A 26101-nucleotide genomic window follows, 5' to 3' on the forward strand; every position below is an offset into this window, starting at 1 on the left:
CTAACAATATAATTCAGTGAAATAGTTTATCAGGCTTGTCAGTACATTTGTCAAGAAAAGGAGAACACAGTTCTCATACTCTGTCATTATGTTATAGAAAAACTGCAAAGAAACCTGTTTATATATTTATTTTGTATATTTAAATATAAGAAACAGATATACATGAAAATCAATCTCTCTCTCTCTCTCCACACACACACACACACACACACACACACACACACACACACACACACATATACACAGCCTGAATATACTTCCCTATACCATATCATTGAAAGGGTCCCTTTGAATTAAGCCTTAGATAATACATATACAGACCTTTAAAAATGGTTATGTATATTTCTTTCTCTCCTTGTGTTTTCTTCCAGTGAACAGAGCTCACTCAGTGTAACTCCAGCTGTTCCGCTCCTTGATTCACTTCTACCACATGGAAGTGGAGTGATTGGCAGATAAGTTTGGGAAGACTAGGCATATTCTAGCTCTGTTCTGTCATTCTTCTCTTAGAAGCAAGCCTGCCCACATAAATCATGCATTCTCTACTACTTCTCCATGACAGACCTACCCCTGCTGGGAGAGGTCATAATGGACCTGATTTTATCAGTACCCTGTTAGAGAACCAAGATTTATGAAGAGACTCATTTAGCCCTCACATTGAGCTATGGCCTTCAACCTGCTCTTTTGAACTTAAAATGTGATATTTTGGCCTCCAACTGTATTCTATCTGTTGGGAGCACCTTGGAAGCTACAATACCTTATAAAAGGTAATCCTACTGATGGGAACTTATGCTAAGGAGTTAACCTCAATCAAGAAACACTGTTTAAAATGCACAAAGATATTCACTACCACGCTAATAAAATAATTAAAAAAAAAACTTCCAAAATCTAAATATCCATCACTGGATATAAATCAACAGATAAATCTACAAGAAAATAATAATTATAATAACTGTGCAAAGCATAGGAAAATGTTTTTGAAGGGTTATCAGAATTAAAATGAAGGTATGATGAAATCCAAACTTCTTACCATGGCTGCAAGTTTCTACCTGACCTGATTCCTGACATTTTGTTGAATCTTTTCTACTCTCCTTGCTTTTCTTCCATTTCTGGCAGAAGCCAAGCTTCTTCATTTACTGTTCACAAACTAGTTCCTTCTTATGTGTATCTTTCCTTATCTTTCCCCAGGAAAACACAGCTGATCACCCTGGCTAACGCCCCCACGCCATCCTTTTTTTCCACAGGAGTTTCTTTATGCAATCTAACATGTTTATTTACTTATTTGCCTTTTTATACCGGCAAAAGGTAGGTTCCACAAGAACCTCCCATGTCCTGGTATTTACAGCATTACGGGACACATAATTCAACAAATGTTTATTTGAATAACAAAGACTTATCATAATCAAAAACATTTAAAAAGTATATAAAGAGGGAATTCTAGAAGGCAACATTAATTACAATGTTATAATCACTTAGTGGAGAGAAAATCATATCAAAACTCAAAGGCTTCTCCTAAAAAAGAGAGATCAATAGAGGAAAGGGATCAAGGGATGGGAGGTGCGGAGGGAAAGGGATCAAGGGATGGGAGGTGCGGAGGGAAGCAGGAAGTGCTGGGGAGTGACATTGGTCAAACTGGATTGTTAGATTGTGTGCATTGCATGTACGGATGTATAGCAGCAGATCTCATCATTATGTACAACCATAATGCATCAATTAAAAAAAAGTAGGGGAAAAAAAAGAAAATCATGCTAAAATGTAAAAGCCTTGAAGCCAAGGTTAAGAAGTGGGGTGGAGGCATCAAGAGACTAAGGAAGGCAAACTTCCACACCCAGTCCACTTCAGGACAGTGCTACTTGTCCTTAGTTTTCTACAGTGGGTTCCCATCCAAAAGTTGTTAAAAGACAGAGTTTATAGCAATAAAATATTTGAAACAGTATATTAGTGCCCCATTAATGTACTGTTTAAGATGTGAGGGCCAGGGGAAAAAATCAACTAGTAGGGTATAAATTTTTTTAAAAAGCCTATGAAGGGGAAATTTGGAAGGAAAAAAAAAGTATAGGTCTAAAAATAACATGCCCAACTTTCCTAAAATAAAAGTCTGATGAAGAGTTAAAAATAACCAGAAAACATAACATGCCAAAACATAAAACAAGAAAGAAAACATGTTCACACATGTAATCTACATGGAAATTTTTTTTTTAATTTTAATATTTACTTATTGGCAGACACAACATCTTTGTTTGTATGTGGTGCTGAGGATCGAACCCAGGCCGAACGCATGCCAGGCGAGCGCGCTACCGCTTGAGCCACACAACATGAAAAGTTTTAATATGCACATTGTACAATGTATTACTGAAAACTCAGTCTGCCATACCTGGCCAGAGTCTCCAGTACAATATTCAGTGATATCACACCCGTTCACAGCATCCCGACACTCATAACCTCGTGGCTGAAACTGTAAATCAAAACCCAATATTAGGAGCTAGTACTAATTAATCTTTGAAAAAGTTACTCTTAAATTCACCAATAATCTTCTTGTAACCAACCACCACCAGTTCCTTTTGATGAATTAATACAATAACTACAGGATGATACAAGGCCAGACGAGACTGTCTACACTGAAAATGAGTCATCAGCCAAAGCATTAAGTATTCAGGCTTCAATCGAACTGTCTCCAAATATTATTTTAGGAAAGCAATGTAATGGAAATTATGTAAAGAAGAAACACTGATTTGTCTTGAGACAGAGGAGCAAAACACTGTAATATAAACATTTAAGATCTCTCTAAAGGATTGATATACATTTCCAACCTGCACTAATTTATTTAATTTATATTTAGCTTGAATGTTAATCTTACCTTAACTAAATATATACAATAAAATTACAATGAATCTACATAAATTACCTTCAGTGATGCTAGTGATTGCCTATGATGTACAAAACATTTTGTTTATATGGGAAAGGATGAGTACAACATGAAAAAAAACTCGTTAGCTTTAAGTAATTTATAATCTGGTAGGGGGCATGAAGCAAGTTTAAACTAAGCTAGAATCTTCTAGAATGTAGTACCATAGAACATCCCTCTGTATTGATAAAAATCAGTAAAACTATGCAATTTTATATTTACAGGAAATATCACAGGCCTCATATATTAGGAAAAGGAATATTGAAAATGACTTTTCAAAAACTGTGGATCACTATAAATAGAAGACTGTGTCCACACATATCCACACACAAATTGTGCATACACATATATGAACATATGTAATTATGCTCTTATCTAGCTTTACTGATTGCATAGAGGATTCAAAAAGCAAGTGGAAAGATATGAACACTACCTTTTATACTTGAGGTCTAAAATGAATTAGGGAAAGTTTTGAAGTAAAAGTTATAAGTAGGTCCTATTATCAAAAAGACAACAAGTATTGTCCCTCTTCTATTCAATGACTTGTTTGAGTCTCATCTGTGTTAGTAGGGCAACTCCCAATGTTTATTTTGGAAGCTACATAGGTATATTTTCTTAAGGAGATGATGGAGGATAAGATAGTGGATACAGAGTAACAATAAAGGTAAATGTTGTGAACCACCAAAGTTGGATGGAATTACTGATTCTACAAAATTATTGAGCCAACATGCACACATTTATGACAAGCTACACAAATGCTCAATGCACATACTGAGATATTTGGTTAATCTGTCAATTAAAAGAAAGACGAAGCTGTTGGGTAACTCACAAGGCATGAGGTATTGTTACAGCAGGGCCCATCGCTGCAGTGGGCCCCGTTGGACAGGGAGCACTTCTTACAGCACAATCCATAGCATTCCTAGAGAAAAACATCTTAAATGAGTAAAGCCACTCTTAACATTCTCTCTACATGTGCCTTATGCAAAATCCAAGTGAGCAAACATGTGTAATTATAAGCAAATATTTTAGCAAAGAAAGATCACTTTAAACAATGATGGTCTCCTTCCTGCCACATTTCCTAGCACAGCCTGATCTCCTATGAAAGGGCTTCTCTCTCAAAGATTATCTAATTGTTAAGCAGTGCCCCACCCCTGGTTAGCTCTACTAACATTCTTACTACCCAGTTAAGTTTTACAAAGGCAAAAGCAATGAAGAGCATGGAAAAAAAATGTTTTGTGATTTGGTAAAAGCTATCCAACCTGATATGAGTCATGGATTTTTAAAGAGGTAGGGAATTTGATTAGAACAATCCATTTGTCCTTTTCAGACAAGACCCATAAGGACATGACTAATGCTAGCGTGTCTGAGTTGGGAAGGAGTATTGATCAGAGAGGTCAGAAAGAAAGGCAGTGGGGCGACAATGAACAGCAGAGACACCTCTCACTAACACTGTTCTTATTAGTGCTGGAGGAGCTGTACTGATGATAGAGTCCCCTCTTATACCTACCACGTGGAAACCACAGTCACATTCCTCCCCAGCTTCTACGTATCCATTTCCACATTCTGTGGGCTCAAATAGCTGAAAGAGATTAGGAAGAGAAAAGGAAAATATTTTAATTTATCACAGAAAATCAACACACCAACCAGACCACATACATAGCTCTACACCCAGCTATCATGTGGTATTCTTCTATGACCTGTTATTAAGTCATCTTTTTTTAAATTATTTTTTAGTTGTAGTTGGTCACAATACCTTTACTTTGTTTATTTTTATGTGATGCTGAGGATTGAACCCAGGAGCCCACACATGCTAGGCAAGTGCTCCACCACTGAGCCACAATCCCAGTCCCTTAAGTCATCTTATATAGGATTTCTGGTTGGGAAACACTATTCACTTACTAATAACACTTTTAAAACCATACTTGAAAGATGGGAAATCTCCAAGGGGTTTCACTGGTAGTGGGCTTGAGAGATGACCTCTAGCATTAGAGTACTTTTTAAGGAAATAATCTGTCAAGAGGGATAGATCACTTTTCATATTTGCTAATGGAGCTGAAATGCATTGCTAATAAGAATCACAGATATCTAATTTGCTGACTTATCTCAAGGCAGATCAGAAGACATAAAAATTGTCAAAAAAAGATAAATATGCTTCAGTCACAGCCAAACGTGATACATAAAATCAAGTCAATGCAAACAAACTTAGAAAACAATGTTGTAAGAAACCCAAGCCTATCCTCCTCATTGAAAAGAAACCTGCATCTGTCTGAAACATGTTAGATGAATGTGCAGACACAAGCATGAATCTACAGAAATCTCAATATCTCAGTCATAGCTGGAGTGATAGAACCATCAAATTTCTAGAATAACCCATCCTACTGGTGTCATGAACTTGCTTCTAGATAAATGCTATTAGGGACCAACTGTTGAGGCAGCACATAGCTTAGGAGAAACAGCCCTATTTCCCACTTTCCTGGGGAAGGATTTCTCTGGGCATGATCATTACCTTGGGTGAAGCACATTGTAACACAAAATGCTCAGAACCTTGGATGTGAGAGAGAGAGAAAGAGACTCTGTCCCCAGTAGCTGTATACACCCTGAGGAAAGGTCACCTTCTACCAAGTCTACCCATGAAAGACCTGACCTTCCTTCCACTTCCAGGAAGGCCAAACTATTATAGGAAGCAAGGAAGCTCCCACCCTAGCTGGGTGAGACTCCACTGGGGGAAAGTTCAATGAGTGACATCAACAGTACTAATCTCTGTTAGCACTCTCTTAGGATAAAATGTAAAATGGATGGGCCAGTGAGAATACAATCAGCACTTTCTTTTAGGCCTCTGGTCCTTTCTTTCTTAGGGCTCTTTCTTCATCCTGAGATGTGTCACTACCTCAAACCAGAAGAAAAATACAGCAGATGAGAAGATTCCCAAAGCACACAAAATATGCGCATTAATAATATGAAAACAACACATAACTCATGCATATATATACCCTCATTGACTAAAAACACTTGCAAAAAAATTAGTTATTTGATATATACATATAAACTATTCCACTACAATCCACAGGGCTTTTTAAAAAATTGTTGTAATTTGTAACTTAAGAAGAGAAATAATTCTTTATTTACTAACTTTCAAAATTGAAGATGTATACATAGTTACTTTTATACAGTTTCCAAATTATTGCAATAATTGTCTTCCCACTCATGGGCAATTTGAGAAAAGCAATGACGAATCCTTATAATGCACATATAAGAAACCTTATCCTTTCCAAATCAGTGAGTGTTATTTCCTCAAGCATGATGCTTATAATTTGCTGGTACTCTGCAAGCTAGGTAAAATCAGCCACGTATACAGCAATTTAAAAATGCCAGCATCTTGCATCATTTCTTTATTACCGATTTTACCCATTTCAAACACTTCAAAGCTTTCAGGTTTCTGGTGCACTAAGATCAATGCCATAAAAGATAGGCAGCCTACATTAATGATGTAAGGTCACTTTAAAAGTTCAGTTTCTGTTTTCCACAGCTTTACTGAAATTTTATACAGATATCAGACATGGAGCTACCATCCGCTGACTCCAGCAGTATCACTTAATTTTGGGTATGGAGAGTTACTCTATCAGTTACTCACATTAGCACTGATTTTTTTTTTTTAAAGAAAATCTCACATGATTCCACTGATCTCATTTGCAAAGTATTAAAAACATTTTTATAGTAATGAACTGTATTTGACTTATAAATTAGTATTTTAAAGAAAATATGAAATTTGCTGTGTTAGAATTTCTATACCATCTGATAATTAGCATTGATCCTATCTTTCTGTCTGCTGAGGAACTTTATTTCCAAGCAGATCCTTATCCAAAAGCTCTATAGTGAGAAAGTCTGAGAATTCTGGCTTTGCTGCATTTTATCAAAGTATAATGATTGGCCAAGTTCTATGTAACAGTCCCAAGAGGCCTGGGACACACCCTACGATCAAACAAATTAACATTTCTGCAATAAGACTTGCAAAGTATTCACACTATGGGGGATAAATACAGATTTTAAATGTAGTTGTATTGTTAAATGTGTTTTCTGCAAACTCATAAAAACCACATTTAGGGGCTGGGGATGTGGCTCAAGCGGTAGCACGCTCGCCTGGCATGTGTGCAGCCCGGGTTGGATCCTCAGCACCACATACAAACAAAGATGTTGTGCCCGCCGATAACTAAAAAATAAATATTAAAATTCTCTCTCTCTCTCTGCCTCTCTCTACCTCTCTCTCTCTCTCTAATAAAAAAAAACACATTTAGAAATTTTCAGTTTTTTGAACTCAGGATTTAGGGATGAGGGTTTTTTGACACTGGATACAAGTTCTGATGAAATGCCAGGACAATGTGGACCTCCTCTGGGTGAAGAGACTATGGAGCATAGATATCTATGGTCTTTATGGCAGCCATAAATACCTGAAATATCATGTTTTGGCTGGCTGATATTAGTAATGTTTCCTGCCTGGGAGAGCAGAGAAGTAGAGAGGGGGTTGGAGTTAGGCAGGCCGGCAAAGGGGAAGAAAGGCAAAAAGACAGAAAGATGAAAAAGAGGAGGAAGATGTTGGACACCTAGAACAATGAAAAATGGGTTACTTTCTTAGTCTAATGCACTGTCTCTTAGTAGAGAGGTGCATGAAAATATCAAAGATATTAAGTTGAAGGGGTTTTGCTTTGTAGAGGGTTTGGGGTGCACCTAGAACTGAGCAGTGATTTATAGCTCGGTTATTCATTCAAACAGGATTCAATCTTCCACATGATAAAGACTTTTTGTAACTAAGCATTAATCTGACTGACAAGAAACCTGCTTTCCAAGACAATTATATGCTATCTGGCACTGTTCCATTGTTAAACACTGGAGAGATAATTACACTTCTGAAGTTACTAACCTTTGTTGGTCTATTGAAAAGACAGGCTCCACCTCCTCTCTGTAAAAAGTCTCTGTACTCCAAAATGCTGCACTTTGAGAATTTTCGGGAATGGGATACCCTGAGGAAATAATGCATCAGTGATGTAAATAATATACCAAAAACAGTCATCAGAGAAGATAATCAAAACCCCTAAATGAGAACAAAATGTTCATTCTGAATCCAGATGAATCTACACAAATTTTGACAAGGTACTTATGGTCCCAATTGTAAAATAAGTTTGTGTGAGTTTGTAAAAAATATAAACACAAAGAAAATCACAGAACTGGGGATAAGGTCACAAACTCCTCAGCTTTCAAGGCCTCTTGTGACCTTGCTTGAAACAGTTTTTTTTAAAAGTTCACTACAAAACCTTTCATCTAGGCTGCATTATAAAGTGTGGTCATTTTATTTGCTATGTCTCAATAAAGGCATTCTTTTGACTGTGCCTTGAATAAAAGGAGCTCATAAGCCTATAAGACTCAATTCTGGAGGAAGGATTTGGGAGGACAGATTTTTTTTAAAGACTACAATTCAGCCTTCAACAAAGTGACTCACGTAAACCAGAGAACTGTAAAGAGATGTGCTGGACCATACACCTACGTGCATATGCTTTTAGTGTGTATATACACAGGAAAAACAGAATTAGGATAATTCCCATAAATAACAGCTCCTCATTCTCAATTTCAAATATTATTGGGTGATAGGAAAAATTTAACAGGAATATAAAATGAGCCTCTCTGTGATTTACTTAATCAAATTAATACCTCTATGTCAGCACACAGGGAATATTATATGCTTTAAATGCATATTAATGTGTAATGTGTGTGTGTGTGTGTGTGTGTGTGTGTGTGTTTGTGTGTGTATATATATATATATGCCATTATATGATCAAGGTTAAGGTGAAGCATACATACTGATTTCTCAGAAATTGATTTGAGAGTGACAGTCTACTTATTCCAGGATGTAATACAATAGTATATGAGAGATGAGAGTTATTTATGGAAGTAAATAAAACCTGTCACCGTTGACAGTGATATCTTACAAAAACAATATACTTGAGAAAAAATATATTAGCCTTAAATAGTTTTATTATATTCTATGAATAATCGATTCAAAAATTCATTTAGAAATTAGGAGTTGAAAAATAAAAAAGACATCTCCTTGTAAAACCAATATTAAAAATAGAGCTACCTTCCTACAACAGTCCTCAGAAATGCCTGTATACCTTTAAATTATTAAATTGTGGAACAAGAGTAATGCAACAATGGAAGCTATGAGCTTTGAATATAAACTTCATTTCTAGGAATATGCTGTAAAGTTGCAGGGATGATGGGGGCTGACTGTGCAAACCTCTCTGCCCAGGAATTGGACTCCTGGAAGGGTATGGTAGAATAAAGAAGGGGCCTGCACAGGTGGGTAGGGGCTTCTGGTAATAAGACTCAGAGAGTTGGAAGGAACACCATGTCCTGCCAAATGTGTTGGGCAGGTGTCCAGAATGAGCAAAAGAAGTAGGAGAGGGGCTTAAATAAGGAAATCTCTCCCCTCTACTAGGAGTGGGCTCTAGCTTAGGAGGCCTCAGGGCAGTGACCGGCATGGGGCACAGGTCTCTGGGAAAAAGCCATATTTCCGGGCCTGGATTCATTGACTCAACAGTAGCTATGGGGCAACTGCTCTACTTTCCAAAGTATCCTTAAAAGAAAAGAGAGGACAGGTGAGTGAATGTTCAAACATTTACCACTAGAACATTATCTATTTGACACAGTAAATCTGAGAAGAAAAAAAAAAAGCTTCATTGTAGTACAATTTTTACTAGTGTAAGCATATATATTTATAATTCCTTAAAAGGTAAACTGATGCCTAAATTGATTTTCATTGACTGCATCAGGTACCATTTTTTATTCCAATGTACTAAAAAATTAATGTCTCCCCTAAACCTAGAAGCATATAGAAATGTGCTTCCTTAATAAGAAGCAGAGCAGCTAATACATTTTACTTTTATCACCAAACTTAAATTAAAAATTAAAATATAAAGTGAATTAGTCCTGACCACTTTAAAATATCAGAGAATTAATAATTGAATTTACACTAACTGCTTAGCCTAAAAGACCAGTACCTGAGACAGTGTGTCTCTGATTACATGTAGCAATTTTAGCAAAAGGCCTATGTCAAATGCATATGTAAAAACTTACCCTGTTTCCTCCATGATGCAGCCACCCCAGGATTCTGTGCAGTCACATTCTAGTACAATGGAACAGGAAAAAGGAAACAACAAAGTCACATCTTTAATTTGTATTACAGTGCCTACATAAATCCTTATTACCAATTCCATGTCAAAAGATTGAGAATGGGTAGGTAGTCTCAGGACAAAATTCATTTCACTTAAGCAATATTTCCTTATCCATTCCAGAAGCACAGGTTGCTGCCTAAGATAACACCTGGCAGGAAATCAAACTATGCCCCTCTTTATTTTTCTAACTTGGACGATTCAATTAGGTTCCTAGTTCCAATGTATAGTGAGAAGTACCCGAAGGGCTCTAGAGACTGGAAAGCCTGAGTTCTAGTGTAAGTTCCACCACATGAGAGGGTCCCATAGGCAGGTGACTTAGTCATTCTTGGGTCTCAGCATTTCCACTTCTAAAATGGGAATTATGTCTCTATCAGACTGATTCTGGGGTTCACAGAGATTGTGCGCTTGTATGCTCTCCATGAACACAATGAATTAGCACTGAAGTGCTTCTAACAAAGTCACACTGGTGATTAGAGCAGGGAATTTGATTTGCTTGAGTCAAAGCCAGGATTGGTCAGAGACTTGAGGAACACTGTGCTAAAAGGTCTGGCAGAAGAGATCAGTCTGAACAGACACGCACATAATCACTTAAAGACCAATCATAAGTTTAATAGACATATCAGAAACCCACATGCTGGTACTAAAATGGGCTCTTCCTTTCATTTATTTTTTTCTATTCTCTTTTCTATCGTGATGATATTTTTAAAGAAAGACTTCCAAATGGATTTTTTTTTTTTTAAACTCAAAGCTTAGAACTCAGGAACTAGCTACCTAAACAAACATTTTTCACGAAAGAATCCAGAACTGTAGACAGGAAGGAGCGTGGTGGACATTAGGAATGAACCACTTCCTTGGCCTGTCCACCCCTGTAATACTTCTCAGCTGACCCTGACACCAGCCTCTAGGATTTTAAACAAGGCCATAAATCTAGTTATACACCTTTCTGGTTTTAAGGTCTCCATGACAGCTCATGAAATTCTAAACATTCCTTTAATGTGGAATGAGTGTTTCTTTGGAGAAGCAAATACTTTGAGCAAGATATTAGAAAGTTCATGGGGATTTGCAAAATGCCTCCAGACAGCTGTGATGACTATGATATTTGATATTTAAGATACCTATCAAAGGAGTCAGTAAGCACATGGGTGTATATATTTTGTTTCATTTTTTCATACTATTAGGCATTAATGACCAAAAAAGTATAAAATGTAATATAATTCCACAGTAGATTTTTCCTTTTCTTTTTTTTGTGGGGGGAGATTGGGGTGGAAGGAAGACCTCTTATTCCTGGTATCTCATATTTACCCAGAGGAGTGGGGATTCCACTTAATTTCTAGCTAAGTGAATATGAGTGAACACACTGGTCTCTCTCTTTCCACAAGAGAGACCAATTATGATGTTTGTGGGCCATAGGTACTTGCCTTCTGCCACAAAAAAAAAAAAAAGTATTAAAAGTATATTTTACTATTTTGTTGGTAGAAAAAGGAATATAATTCAGGTTGGGCTTTATTATAATTTTAAAAGACATTAGACATTTTCCTGAGCCCCTAAAATGATGATGGGTCATAGACACTTAGCCCACTGGGTAAGTCAGCCCTGTCTTTCTGTCTTGCATCTGATTGATGAAGAAAGTGATGCCTAACATCATGGTTTTTTAATTGAAAGGATCTGAGACCCTGTATGGACTCTATCTTGGACCTGCCTGCCCAACAGAGAGAATTCTGTTCTATCTCACCCGCCCCAAGCTTAAAAGGCCTGGGACAGGCTGTGTCTAGGGGAGCCTTTTTTCTCCGACTTTTCTGATGTGACTAGGTAGGTAAGTTTATTTCAAGTTTAAATGCGAGATCCTTTTTAACTCCAGATGTAAGCTATTTCCCAATCTAACTATACTATTACCAATCTGGTGATGGATTTTTATTGAGCATCTTGTGTCCATACTCAGCTGGTTAGAACTCAGAATGGGAGTATCCATCACTCCTAATTGTAGCAATTCTGCAATGTGAAAAAGAGCCAACTCAAGTCCTGAGCAACTGAGTATGATTTACGGATTATTAAGAGGAAATTTCTATAACCCAAATAGATTAAGAATTATCTTTTTTAAAATTCTTTTAAAATTAAATTTATTTACTTATTCTAATTAGGTATATATGACAGCAGAATGCATTTTGATTGGTTGTACACAAATGGAACACAACTTTTCATTTCTCTGGTTGTACATGAAGTAGCACTGTACCATATGTGCAGTCATTCGTGTATCTAGGGTAATGATGTCCATCTCATTCCACCATCTTTCCTGCCCCCATGCCTCCTCCCCTCCCCTTCCTCCACCATATTTAGTTGCAGTAGTGTCCATCTTGGAACACCAGCTGGGAACTAGATTAAGAATTATCTTAAGTTGCTTGTTTTAAAAATGTTTTAGAGGAAGGAGATATGATACAGGTAAACTTATAATGGCTTCAGAATGAAAAATATGTATTACCCAGACATGCATTATACAGAAGAATGGCCCACAAAAGTGAGTGAGAAGGTCAATGTACATACTTGGCTTTCTGCTAGAAGGTTCCCATTGGATTCCAAGGTTTTGAGCCAGGCTCTGTGATAATACTTGTGCCACTGCCATTGGAAGACCATACTGTTTTTCAGAGTTGAAAGTGTGTGGGAAACATTTGAGAGAGTGCACAAAGCTAGTTATTATTTCTTAATTGTTACCACATATCATCTCAACTCCCTATGCAGAACCTCACAACATCTAAAGATGGCCTATGCTCCCTCTCACTTCTTCCCTGCAACTAGGCCCAAGAAGCAAAAGGCCCTTCCTCCTAAGAAGGAACTCTCAGGGCATTTAAAACAAGCTCTATCATGGAAATATAATGACAAGTCCCAAAAAACTAGTTTCTGACTCAGCCCATATCAAGCCAAGAATAAATTCAACTTAGTACAACTATGTCGCGAGAGGTCCCCACTGAATGATGGCTATCGGGATAACGTGGTAAAACATATTCTAGTACTGATGAGAATTTAGATATAGTTGGTTAGGCTTTTTGAGGTACTTTGGCCAATTAAGAATCTTCTTTATAAAAATAAAGGTATCAAAATATAAACAATGATATTAAGAAAATATCTGTTTTGATTCATTCTACAGATTGGAAGGTAGAAGGTATAAAGATGAATAAATATGCATAGGGAGAAAAAAAACCTACAATACTATTGTAAATTCTTTGATTTAAATGAATTAAATCTAACATGGACAGAAGAGCATACTGTAACTTTAAAAATTATAAGAAAAGGATTAAAAAGCTCATAAAAATGTAACATCTTCTCTATAGTCACCTAAAACCTCCCAAGCTGGTTTTCAGCTTGCATTTACCTGATAAGTACGCAAAACGATGATTATCATACCCCAAGGATATCATCATGAATCCTACCGTCTATTTTGGATTAATCTAAGCCACTCATGCCACGTTCTCAACACCAGAATTTAAAACAAGCATGAGAAGGAATGTAAACTGGCCCTAAAGAAGAAAGTGAGCATATGCAAAGAAAAATTTTTGCTTAAGGAAAACTGACAAAATTTACCTCATTCACACCAACCCCTCTTGTGCGAGAACAGACACCTCCGAAGTAACTTAGACTGCTTCTCTTATAGTGGAATGTCACGCGCCTTAAGGGAGAAAATGCTGTTAGAAAACCAATGTAATGGCTCCCATATAATGGCTCCCTAAACATGTCTGCTCTCCTATACTGAACACCCCAAAACCACCCTCCTTAGGAAACAAAAACGGTATTTTAAATACACTTTAAACTTATGTTGACAAAATACCTTTATGGTGTATAAAACAATCTCAGTTGAGCCAGCATTAATTGAGCACCAAGCAAGCATCAAGTACCAGCACAGGAATTAAAGATACAGAGATTAACAGACCACAGCTCTGGATTCTTTTCTAGAAGAGAGTATCTAGTAGTTCTACAGAATATTACTGATCATTATGAATTGATAATTAAAGACTGAAAGAAAAGAAAAGAAAGGGTGAAGATGGGGGGAATAAGGAGTACACTGGTTGGTTTGATTCTAGGAAGAATGTTAGAAGACTGTCTTCACTATAAGTAGGAAGGTAACTGCTTGTTACAGGAAGAATGAAAGCATAGTACTCCTCCTCCTTGGTGAGGAAACTCAATTATATTATTTGGTGGTTCATCAAAGACCATTTTTCCTAGCCTTCTTTGGCCATGTGACTAAGATCTAGCAAAAGATTTGCTGGTGAAATTGACACATGCAAACTTTCAGGAAATGTCCTTTACAAAAGTTGCCTCAACTGCCCATAAGGAAGGTTGGAGCACCAGCAGCCATCTTGGGTTGTGACTTGACCTTGAGGATGGAAGTTATATGCTCTGAAGGTAGAGCTTATGGCCATGGAACCAGTACTGGGATCCCAGCACTGGGATCCTACCTCTATGCTTCCTAGATAATGGAGAGGGGCACCAACAGCAGTCCTGTTCAAGTCACTATTTTCTGATACATAATTTAACTGACACCACAAAGGAATAAAGACAAAGGTCAAACTGAAGACTATAACAGAAGCCTAAACAGGTACATACGAGATGAGGTGCACGGCGTCAGCATGCTGCTTGATACGCTGCCGGTATTTGGAGAATTCATGGAGCATCTGCACAGGATTGGTGGTGATGTCAATATGATCCTTCTCAGTCCACGTCTCTACGGCCACCAGGACAACCCTGGTATTGAGCTGCTCCTTGTAAATCTAAGGGTATACAACAGGACAGGTGCAGGAGGAAAACACTGGGTCAAACATGCACTATCAGTGAGTCAGAGTCAGCGGAAGGACAGGAAGGGGGAGGTGAGAGAACACGGGGTCAGAATTAGCTCATCACAGAGAAACTGCTTTTCCTTTCTCTTTCCCAAGAGCAAAAAGAAAGAAAGAATAACTATATAAGTCAGTCCCACATCACCTTATCTCATATAAGGTTATTTCCACCCGATCTGCACATTTGGTGGCCTAGTATTGCACGAGGGTATAGAGAGTCAGGTGTAGGGCTGTCAAGATTCTAAAGTCAGGACATAAATTGAGAACAGGGTTCATAAAAATCCCCTTTCAAACCTCGTAGGAGGCAACAGGCTGAGTGTGACGGAGTGACTCTAAGTGCAATATAACCAGTTACTCCTGCAGGATTGGAACAGGCCAACGAACAGTGGCTGGCTTGTCCTTGGAGCCATGTTATATGAAAAGTAAAATAATACAAGGAAGCAATCACAGAGCTGAGATCAGAAGAGGAAAAAAGCAGATTTATATCAGCCACCTCACCCTCGCCACAGGGAGGATCACTCCCAATATTTAGACTGTCACCCTTCTCCTCTGTTTCTCTATATTTGGCCCCCAAACCCAATAACTCACACAATTAAGCAACTTCAGTGAGTGCTTCCATTTTCTCTTATTTGCCAAGGAATTAAGAAAACAATGGCTGATCTGTGAACACACTGAAGGGGACCCTCATGATGCCATTGTCAAATTGAAGCTATCACGACTCTACACAAAACTGACTTAAGCGTAATGTCTTTTAAAAATTAGAGATCAGCTCCAGAACCTTATATGGCAATGACACTTTGCAAGTTGTGACTCTGTTCAGTCATGCTGAAATGACTAACAAAGACGTGCTACCAAGTAAACAGGTTTTTCAGGGAAAATGATGTGTTTATGATTCTCTTTTTCATTTTCACTTAACAACTTTCCTCTAAGAAGATTGACAAGACCTGAAATTAAAATTAATCGACCAGGTGTACACTGGCTCTCAGAGGTTCAAGCTTAACTTTATATTATACATTCTATGCACATCCATTCATATTATTCATTTCCTCAGTGGCCACCAGGCACATAACATAAGCTAGGTATGCATAATGTATGTTATGAGAATTCATATGGCTGGAGGTTCTTAGTTTGTTTAAAAGGCAGAAAAGAAGGCAGCTCCTTGGAGTCAATAAATATCACTTAGATGCTCGGCAAGTTATAAGAGATTTTTTTTCACTATTAAGAAGGAACATACAATAAATATCAGATAAAAATGCATTTAGCTGAACAAAATAGCATTTTGCATTATAATATATAAAGTAGCATGCTGTATTTAATGTATGCTAGTCAAATTGAATTATTCATTGGAACAGAATGCTTAATATCCAGCTCTACAGAGTTCCTACCCAAAGCAGAAAAAGGAAGAAAATCTTAACAATCACTCTTTGTAACATAAAATGGGGTGGGGGGGACATATCAATAGTAAGGATTTGAAGAATTAGAAGCCTTTCAAGGAATATATATATATATATATATATATATATATATATATATATATATATATATATATTTCAAATTAGTTTTATTTGAGGCTTGCACCTAATTCTGCCATCTAGAAATAAAGTCTGAAACATTACACTAATGAGAATACTAAGGTAATAAATTTGTTCCCATACATTCCTTTTTCTATTATCTATATTTTCCAAACACACTCTGCCTCAATCTATTAGTTCTTCTTTTCTAACGCCACATATTCTAGAAAAACTTCACCTGTTATTAACAAAGTTCTACTTGTCAGTATAATTTTTACTCCTTAGGGTAGCTAATTTTATCCATTGTTTTTTGTCCCTTATAGACTCTGGTGATACTAAGGTTTAGATATTGCTTAGAAGCAAGACTATACATTTATTATATGGTAGAGAAAAAAAAGTTACATGTTTAAGGAGACAGAAATGCTAACTACCCTGATTTGACCATTGCACATTGTAAACATGTAGCATATTATAACACTGCACCATAAATACACACAATTTGAATAATAATGAATAAAAATAAGTAAATAGAGGTTTAAAGGAAGCAATACTAGTGCAGCTTTGGAATTCTGAGAATACTCAGTAACTCCCTGAAACTCTGATAACACTACTGCTTCTGAAGCAGACTATCCTAAAATTTCTTAGCCAGACAAACTTAATGATTGCATTTTTACTTTTGCCCAGGAAATAGCTAAGAAAACAAGTCAGCAAACAGAGATAGAGATAAACTGTGCCATCTCTGTTAAAATAGGTTTAAGAAAACTGGGGTACTTACAGAATCCACAAGGTTGACCACAGATTTTGCAAAGTTGTTGGTATGTGCATGAGAAGAGCGATGCTTCTTATACTGAGGGGGAAAAGAAGACGTCCAAATCAGTCACTGCCTAATTATAATTTGATGATAGATTTCAAAATTCCATGAAAGCAGAAATGTCTTAACAATAGTAAAAATGAGCATCAAAATTACAAAATTTGGTTTGTGCCATGTTGAATATGGTGGTTTCTCTCTCTCTCTCTCTCTCTCTCTCTCTCTCTCTCTGTGTGTGTGTGTGTGTGTGTGTGTGTGTGTGTATGTGTTAGGCAATAAAACTCCAAAACACCCACCAGGATATTCTAGGTGATGGAAAGGTGTGAGAAGCTTTATCCCTGAGAGTAGATTTTTAATTGTCTTAATGTCTACCAATTCAACCCTTTGTTTTCACTGAAATGACATTTCACAGTTTATAAAGGGCATAGACCAAAATATTTAGTCTTCATTGGTCATTTCCCTCACCTAACACTCAAGGCCACACATGAATCAAGAAAATTCCTCATGCAGCACCTCAGACAGTGCCCATGACATGGAAACCAGGATCCCTACAGGAAATGTTACCTCCAAAGGAAACCTTCACCTCTGAGTGCTTGCAGTCAGACAATAGGAGACATAAAAGTAAAGTGCACTGATGGCCGTTTACGATTATTAAAGTAAATAAAGAAAAGCAAATTAATAGAATCATTCTACAACAACATCAGGAGGGCTATGCTTTTAGCCAGGAGTAGTGCACTTTGCTGAACAGGTCATTAAGAGGACACTGGAAAGCTGAGGTCTGCCATGGGAAAACCATGCCCTCTACTGGTCCATGAGGCCATCATAACTTATAACTCTGCGGGGGGTGGGGGGATACATATATTTAATACATATTTTTTAACATATACACATGTTGCACATATACTTAAAAACTCAAATTCAGATTTGTACCACAAGTCTTTTAAACCTGTCTTCGATTATAATGATGAAAATAATGTGTCTTTCATAAAGATTTAAAATATTTTCACATTGGGAAATCATGATATTCTTTTTTCTCCTTTACCCTACAGATTTGCCAGACCCCCTTAATTTCTTTCTCTTTCAACTCCTGTGACTATGGTTTTGAAACAATAACAACCACAAAAAGGTATGGCTAAGTGTTTTTAAATTAAATCTGATGCCTATTTTTAGAACACTGGGAACACAGAGGCTGCATGATAAATGTGTAATAAGTTGATTCATATATTGCTATAGGTAGTGTTCATTAATTCATAACTACTGGTATAATATTCCTACTATTGTTCATGTTATTACTACCACTGTGAATCACAATTGGGCCCAAACTGTCTCATTGCATTCTTTTAAAAATAAGTTTCAATGTATGCACATAAGTGGGTCATAAAATATCACATTCATCTAAAATTTTTCAAACATCTTAGCAGATTTAAACTTCAAATTAGTATAAAGAAATTTTTATAAATAGCTTGCCATTTTAAGTTGCCCAGCAGATTCTACAAGCTGAAATTTTTCAAAAATACCTTTTAAGAGTAAAAGGAAAAGTCTCAATATTAAGTTCCTTTGAGATGATGAAAATGTGTTAGAACTACACAGAGTGATGATTACACACAATGTGAAGTTACTAAAAGCTAACGAATTGCAGACTTCAAAAAATCTTGAGGTTAAATAGCATATGTCACGTAAAGAACAGAAAAATATTAGGTAACACCTATTCTAAAGCAGTGGTGTTACATACCTGTTAAGAAGAATTTTATCTTGCTCTGAATATCAATTTATCCATTTTAGAGATATCTTTTTTATAGCATAATGGTCATAGAAAACATGACTTGCAAGTTTAAAACACTACTAAAGTGTGTGTGTGTGTGTGTATATATAATATTATATATATATATAATTTATTTATTTTTATGTAGTGCTGAGGATCTAACCCAGGGCTTTGCATGTGCTAGGCGAGCTCTCTACAGCTGAGCCACAACTCCAGCCCCAATAAGATCTTTTTAAAATCTACCAAACACCATGTTTTTTCCATTTATTTCTTATTTGTAATTTTAAAGTTTCTGATTTTCTTTTGAGAAAGATCACTCAACCTGCTGTGTGATGAGTGAATTAGAGAAGATCAAGAATGGAAGCAGACAGAGCTTTGGAGAAACCGTCCCCTTTTCACCTGCAATGGTCCAGATAAAAAGTAATTAAAGCAGACAGTAGCAGAGAGAAGTAGATGACCTTGAGAAGCATTATGAAGGTAGAAATGCCAAGACCTGCAGGTCCAAAGGATGTAGAAGGTGAGTCAGGACAGGAAGAAAAGATGGCACAGGCTGTGAACCTGAATAGATGGGAAACTGTGATAGCAAACACCTAGGTGAATCCCACCACTGTGTCCCCACCCACAAGAATGGGTTCCTAATTAGAATAAGACATAACCCATACCTATATAATTTTATCAAAATGAATTCTATTGTCATGCATAACTAAGAAGAACCAATTTAAAAGATTTTTTTTTTTTTTTTTTTTTTTTTTAGATAATGAAAGTAGGAAAGAGAAGTTTAGGATTAGGAAACTGAGTCTATGTTCTGTGGTCCAACTAAATGCCTGAGTTGATATAGAGAGAAGAGAGACTTCCTGAGCACGTGGTTCCTGCACCTGTCCATCATCTGGTGAGGGCCTTGTTGCTACATCATAACAACAGAGGACACCACATGGTGAGAGAGTAAGCACACCAGCTCCAGTCCCTCCACCCCATCTTAGGAAGCCACTAATGCCATTGGGGGAGGGGGCAGCCCTCATGACTTCACTTAACCCCTAATTGCTTCCCAAAGGCCCTACCTCCAAATACCACTGACGCGTGAATATTGGGATTAAGTTTTCCACACACATAAACCCTTCAGGTTTTGGTTGAGAGGTGTTAAATGGGCGATGCCTACTCAAAATATATATATATATATAATTTTTTTAAGAGAGAGAGAACTTTTAATATTTATTTTTTAGTTTTCGGTGGACACAACATCCTTGTTTTTATGTGGTGCTGAGGATCGAACCCTGGGCCGAACGCATGCCAGGCGAGCGCGCTACCGCTTGAGCCACATCCCCAGCCCAATGCCTACTCAGTATTGAAGTACAAATGTCTAGCAGGCAGTTGGACGCAGAAGCATGGAATTCAGAAGGCTAGAAATATAAAGTAGAGAGTTAAGAATTTAAAGTCATGATACTATTTAAAGCCTTGAGGCTAGAAGTTGTCACTCAGGGAGTATGGAATGGGAGCGCTGAACCTAGCCTTGGGGCACTCCCAGGATTCTAGGAGTCAGATTTAAAAGAAATGGCCACTGAGGTAGAAGAGCTGTCATGTCATAGACGACGAGAGAGGAAGAAAATGTTTCAATAAAAGAGAGTAATTTTGTCTAATGTTGCTGAGGGAGTAAAATAAAGATAGAACAGTGACCACTAGATTTATTAACCTGAAGCACTATTTAATTGAGCACCTAGAATTTATTAGGAACTATGATAAGAGTTTCTCCTACAACCATTATTTGCTCCTCAAAACTCTATAAAAGGGGGCTGAAGTTGTGGCTCAGTGGTAGAGCACTCGCCTAGCACGTGCGAGGCCCTGGGTTCGATCCCCAGTACCACATATAAATAAATAAATAGGGTATTGTGTCCAACTACAACTAAAAAAAAATTTTTTAAATAAATTTAAAAAAAAACTCTATGAAATTAATTTTATTATCCCCAAATAACTCATCTAAGATCACATGGTTGAAATTCAAAGCCCACTCCAGGTTAAGAGAGGATAAACTTGTTCAGTTAACAATTATTTTTAAATAGGTTCATATATATTCCCAACAAATCATAATTACTGATGAGAATTTGTAATTTTTAGGTACATATAAATTATGGTGCTTTTAAAGTAGGGGAAACTAAACGAGCTATACATTAAAAAATATTTGAATTATCATCACCCATTTGCACTTATTGGCTCCCACTTAAGAATACAGCAAAAAAAAAAAAAAAAAATGGAAGCAAAACACTTGATTTTCATGCACTTTAAAATATCTCAACCAATTTTCTCTTAGAATAGGGTTTGTAATATTTAGTTTTAGTTTAAGTGGTTCAAAGAGATGTTTATAGACTCTTATCAAAGCTGTAATTGGCACAAATTAGGTTCCGCCATCCAGGTACTAAGATGCTTTCTACGAAATTGATGGATTTTTCTTTCTAATTGAAAGCCTCTGATAGTGTGATGCCTGCTCCAAATAAGATATGTACATTTTTCAGGCAGTCAATATTAGGTTACTGTGAATTAGAGGTAAGCTTGAATGCAAATATAGGCAAAATGTTTCTATTTCCTGCATGAATGAGAACTAATTTCGCAAATAAAGAAAAATGTTCAGTCTCCTATTATGATAAAATGTACCTTTACGTTTTCAGATCACTGAAAACAATTTACATTTAAACTGGTAAATTTGCTTTTACTTCCTGAACAAATGAAACCTTAAGAGATTTGCCTTTTGAAAAAAATTTAAATTCGAACTATTTTCAACCCTAAGGTAAGAGTTATCAGGTAACTGCTGCCTCACACAGTAAACATTGTAAGATGAGTGTTTTCCGTGGGATGATTATTCTAAATCCCAATGGCAAATCTCTAGACATTAAAAAAAATAGATGGATCAGATATTCTGCTTCAATTTCACTTTCAACATGGGAATTTAAGTACTCCAATCCATGTTTTTTAATTTACTACCTCTTTGTGGCAATCATATTTAAAAACTATTTTCACCTCAAAAAGGGATCTTTTTCTAAAAAGAAAAATATTCTTATAAAATGACACACTCATTTGGGACTATCAAATGTGGAATTACAGTAGAATGTAATGTTCTTGAAGAAAAAGAATAATATTTAGTTTTGTTATTCTAGAAGTAATATTTCTTTAAAGACTAGAAAACATCTTAAGTAATTTCTTTCTACCTCAGGCATTATTTCCACCCCAAACCAGAAGCTTTGAAAAAAAATTAACATGTATTTCCTCTATATATCAGTTCACATTACAGTTCTTTATTTCTGGTTTTAAAAACAGATAAAGTGCTTGCCTAGCATGTGTAAGTCCCTGGGTTCGATCCTCAGCACCACATAAAAATAACTAAAACAAAGGTATTGTGTTCATTTACAACTAAGAAAATATTTTTAGAAAATATTCATGAAAATATTCAATTTTCAGCCTTTACCCTTTTAATAATAATTAAAATAAGATGAATTACCAATATTTATTGGTAAAAATTTGAATTTTGAACAAAAAAAAGTGATAGCCGTAAAAGGTAACTTTATCAGAAGTTTTCTATGTATAAAGCAACATTTTAAGAGTGCTATTTCATTACATGTAAGATAAAGATAAGATTATATAGGGGCTGGGGTTGTGATTCAGTGGTAGAGTGCTCGCCTAGCATGTGCAAAGCACTAGGTTCTATCTTCAGCATCACATACAAATAAATAAAATAAAGGTATTGGCTCCAACTACAACTAAAAAAATTATAAATAAAAAAGATGATTATACAAATGTTCAACATTTTAAAAGATGAAAAAAATAAATTCAGGGCAGCTAGGGGCATAGCTCAGTGGCGTAGTGCATCTGAGGGCATGCACTAGGTTCAGGGATCAATTCCCAGAACCTCAAAAACTAAATGAATAAATTTAATATATACAATATCTAATTTTTTTTAAGTTTTCTATGTTGTAGAGTTACTGAAAGCTACTCTCTGATTGACAGCCTTGTGTACTTTTTATACATAGTATGGTAGAACAAGAGATTTGGAATTGCAAGTCAAGGTTTGAGAACCGATTACATAGATTACTGATTATTTAAGAATGTACTTTGTACAATAAAAGGAATTACATACATTTTAATTATTATATACACTGCTTTAAAAGTATTTGCATAATGGGGCTTTAGGGAAAACTTAGGCTTTTTGTTGGCAGGTGGAAGGTAGCAGAAGATTGAGCTACATCCCCAGCTACCCTTTTTATTTTTTATTTTGACACAGGTTCTTGCTATGGTAGGTAGTTTAGGCTCTCACTAAATTACTGAGGCTGGCCTTGAACTTGTGATCCTCCTGCCTCCGTCTCCAGAGTCACTAGAATTATAGGCATGCACTACTGTGGCTGGCAAGCGTAGGCTTCTAAAGCCATAAGTTCAAAAAACATGCCACAGTGCTCAGATTTGAGAAGTTGCTGGAAAAAAAATCTCAGTATTCCAATCAATAAAAATAATTAGATGAGAAGATTACCTTGTTAAGTTCCTACAGAAGCTCATATTTTAGTCTCTATTACCTGAAATCACTGCCTACATATCTGGTTTTCCTTCTCACCAGGGAAGACCACTTCTGAATTGTATGTAAGTCTGATAAATTCTGATTCTCTCTCTTTTTTTAATTTTTTAAGTTGTTGATGGACATTTATTTGTATGTGGTGCTAAGAATCGAACCCAGTTCCTCATGCATGCTAGGCAAGTGCTCTACCACTGAGCCACAATCTCAGGCCCAAATTCTGGTTCTTAACTGTCATATCTCAAGCAATGTATTTAAAGCCTACTGGCATAGAAAATAAATCCACATACAAAACTAAGAGAAATTCTATGGAAAACTTCATATTCAATACAACTGAATTGTTATTTGATAATTAATTTAAACATCCATTAAATAGGAGACCCAAAAGTTTAAATATAAGTCATTTTTTAAAAAATACAAGCTTTAAGGAGTTCTCAAGTAGGGTCTACTAATTGGAACTTCAAGTTGTCACTTTAGCAAGAAACAACATTATCATATAATCGACTAATCTAACATTGGTTTTAGTTAGAGTAAAATAAAGACTTAAAGATATGTGCAAAGCAATCTGAATTTTTGTTCCTACCTTTTACAAGGTTTTTACTCGTATCTGACTTTCAAACATTTTTTAAAAGATTCTCATCTTTATAAAGTCTTTCCATAAAGGCAACTTCATTTTCATAAAAACAAGTACTCTTAACATATGCAATTTTTAGAATTAAATTACATAACTATGACAGAAATAACAGTGGCCTAAACAGTTAGGGGAGTGGAGTAGTGCTGACGCCAGCGCCCAGCAGCACACAAGAGCCACCTGGACCCAACCTCTCCCAGCTCCCTTCAATTAATGATCTCACCTTGATAGCCTGAAGTCAACCAAAGTCTGACTATTTATTTACATTATGGAGATCAGCAAATGTTATGTAAATCAGTGCTTTTTGCCCGGGAACTGGGTATTACAATTTATCACATACCACTGGACATAGGAGCCTAGAGGGTCTTCCTCGAGTCCTGGGCTTTCACCCAGGCATTTTATCAAGGAAATGGTTAGGTAGAGTACAGTTAAGAGTTTTGACTTCAATTTGAAGAGAGGTAAATGGAGGGTGATGGTTGTTTCTCATATTTCCTTTAAGTGTTACTGAAATGACACATCCAAAGATACTCTACTTCCACAGAGCTAACAACAGAGATTATTCAGCTTTCCATTGTTCAGTGAAATAATTCATTGGTTCAGATAGTCTCTTTAGATAGATCTTTATTATACTTGCTTATTTATTACATTTATTCACAAATAATAAGCTAAAAATAACACATTAGCAGAACAAAGGCAAGAAATAGAATAGAAAGCAGTGTTCAAAGGCATAGATGAAGAAAGTAGGAAATGAGACTTTTTTTTTCTTTTTTTTTTTGTACCAGAGATTGAACTCAGGAGCATTCAACCACTGAGCCACATCTCCAACCCTATTTTGTATTTTATTTAGAGTCAGAGTCTCACTGAGTTGCTTAGTTCCTTGCTTTTGCTGAGGCTGGCTTTGAACTCGCCATCCTCCTGCCTCGGCCTCCCTAGCCACTGGGATTATAGGCTTGCACCACCACGCCCAGCAGGAAGGAGACTTTTTAGTAAAGTCAAGTGAAAGATGTCACATAGCTAAATCTATCCATTATAATCACTATTAAATAGAGGAAAAGTTTAGAGTTGTGGAAATTCTATAAAACCCAGTCAGTGTCTCCAAATACCAAGAAATGAAGTCTTTTAATGCTCCAAAAAAGTAAAATGTCTAAATATCTTGGTTTTAGTAATTAACAAATGTACTCAGTCTCAAGTAAGCTATTGGGTATAAAACTTGGTGATTCTATATTCTTACCGTCTTGTGATCATTAACAATCATAAGCTCCAAATATTTCATTTCTTCAAATACACCACGAGAGGGCTGTTAAAAATAAAAATATTTGATAAGAATAATGGTTGACACAAAATTTCTCTAATGCTTAGTTGTAGAGAACTCTATCAGAAATCTGGAAATTGGTCAAGGAAAAAAATTTTTATAGGTGACTATGAAGTATTGTTAAACACTCCAGTATTCAGAAAGGAACCATATTTCACTGTCTCTCCTTATCATGAGCCCATTTTAGTTTTAGATGGCTTTAAATACAAAATTATTCCATACAATAATGTATAGCACAATTCTATCAAAATTAGTAAATTATCAATTTCTTTGGCATTAAAATGTAATCAAAAATATTCAATCTACTTAAAGTTTCAAAGAGAATCAACTTAAAATTCATTTCATATGGATAACAAATTATAATTACCTCCCAGAATATCTGAAACAGTATCTATTTAGATAAACAGAAACATTAGCTTCTCTGGAGTGCGATTCTAATAATAATGTACCAGTTCTGAATGACACAACTTCTGGAAGGAACAAACATTGAAAATCATTGTATTCTAAATTCTTCTAAATTCTAATTATTGCCAGAAAATCTTTTAAGAGTAAGCCCTCGTTTAGACTTATTTATTTTTCATACACA

The 26101-nt window shown here is 36.1% G+C and overlaps 1 protein-coding gene across 1 annotated transcript in view; it reads right to left on the minus strand.

The window, feature by feature from the left end:
• Adam23 (ADAM metallopeptidase domain 23) overlaps window positions 1-26101 on the minus strand; it is a 164565-nt gene that overhangs the window by 42694 nt on the left and 95770 nt on the right. The window contains exons 9-18 of the mRNA XM_076866096.2: window positions 25435-25500; window positions 17232-17303; window positions 14719-14882; window positions 13699-13783; window positions 12664-12754; window positions 10028-10076; window positions 7818-7917; window positions 4410-4481; window positions 3732-3821; window positions 2372-2452 (exon numbers count right to left, since the gene is read on the minus strand). Of these exons, the coding sequence (XP_076722211.1) occupies window positions 2372-2452; window positions 3732-3821; window positions 4410-4481; window positions 7818-7917; window positions 10028-10076; window positions 12664-12754; window positions 13699-13783; window positions 14719-14882; window positions 17232-17303; window positions 25435-25500 (870 nt within the window). The remainder of the gene's footprint in view (window positions 1-2371; window positions 2453-3731; window positions 3822-4409; window positions 4482-7817; window positions 7918-10027; window positions 10077-12663; window positions 12755-13698; window positions 13784-14718; window positions 14883-17231; window positions 17304-25434; window positions 25501-26101) is intronic.

This window comes from Callospermophilus lateralis, chromosome 9 (assembly GCF_048772815.1).
Source record: "Callospermophilus lateralis isolate mCalLat2 chromosome 9, mCalLat2.hap1, whole genome shotgun sequence".
Taxonomy (NCBI): Eukaryota; Metazoa; Chordata; class Mammalia; order Rodentia; family Sciuridae; genus Callospermophilus; species Callospermophilus lateralis.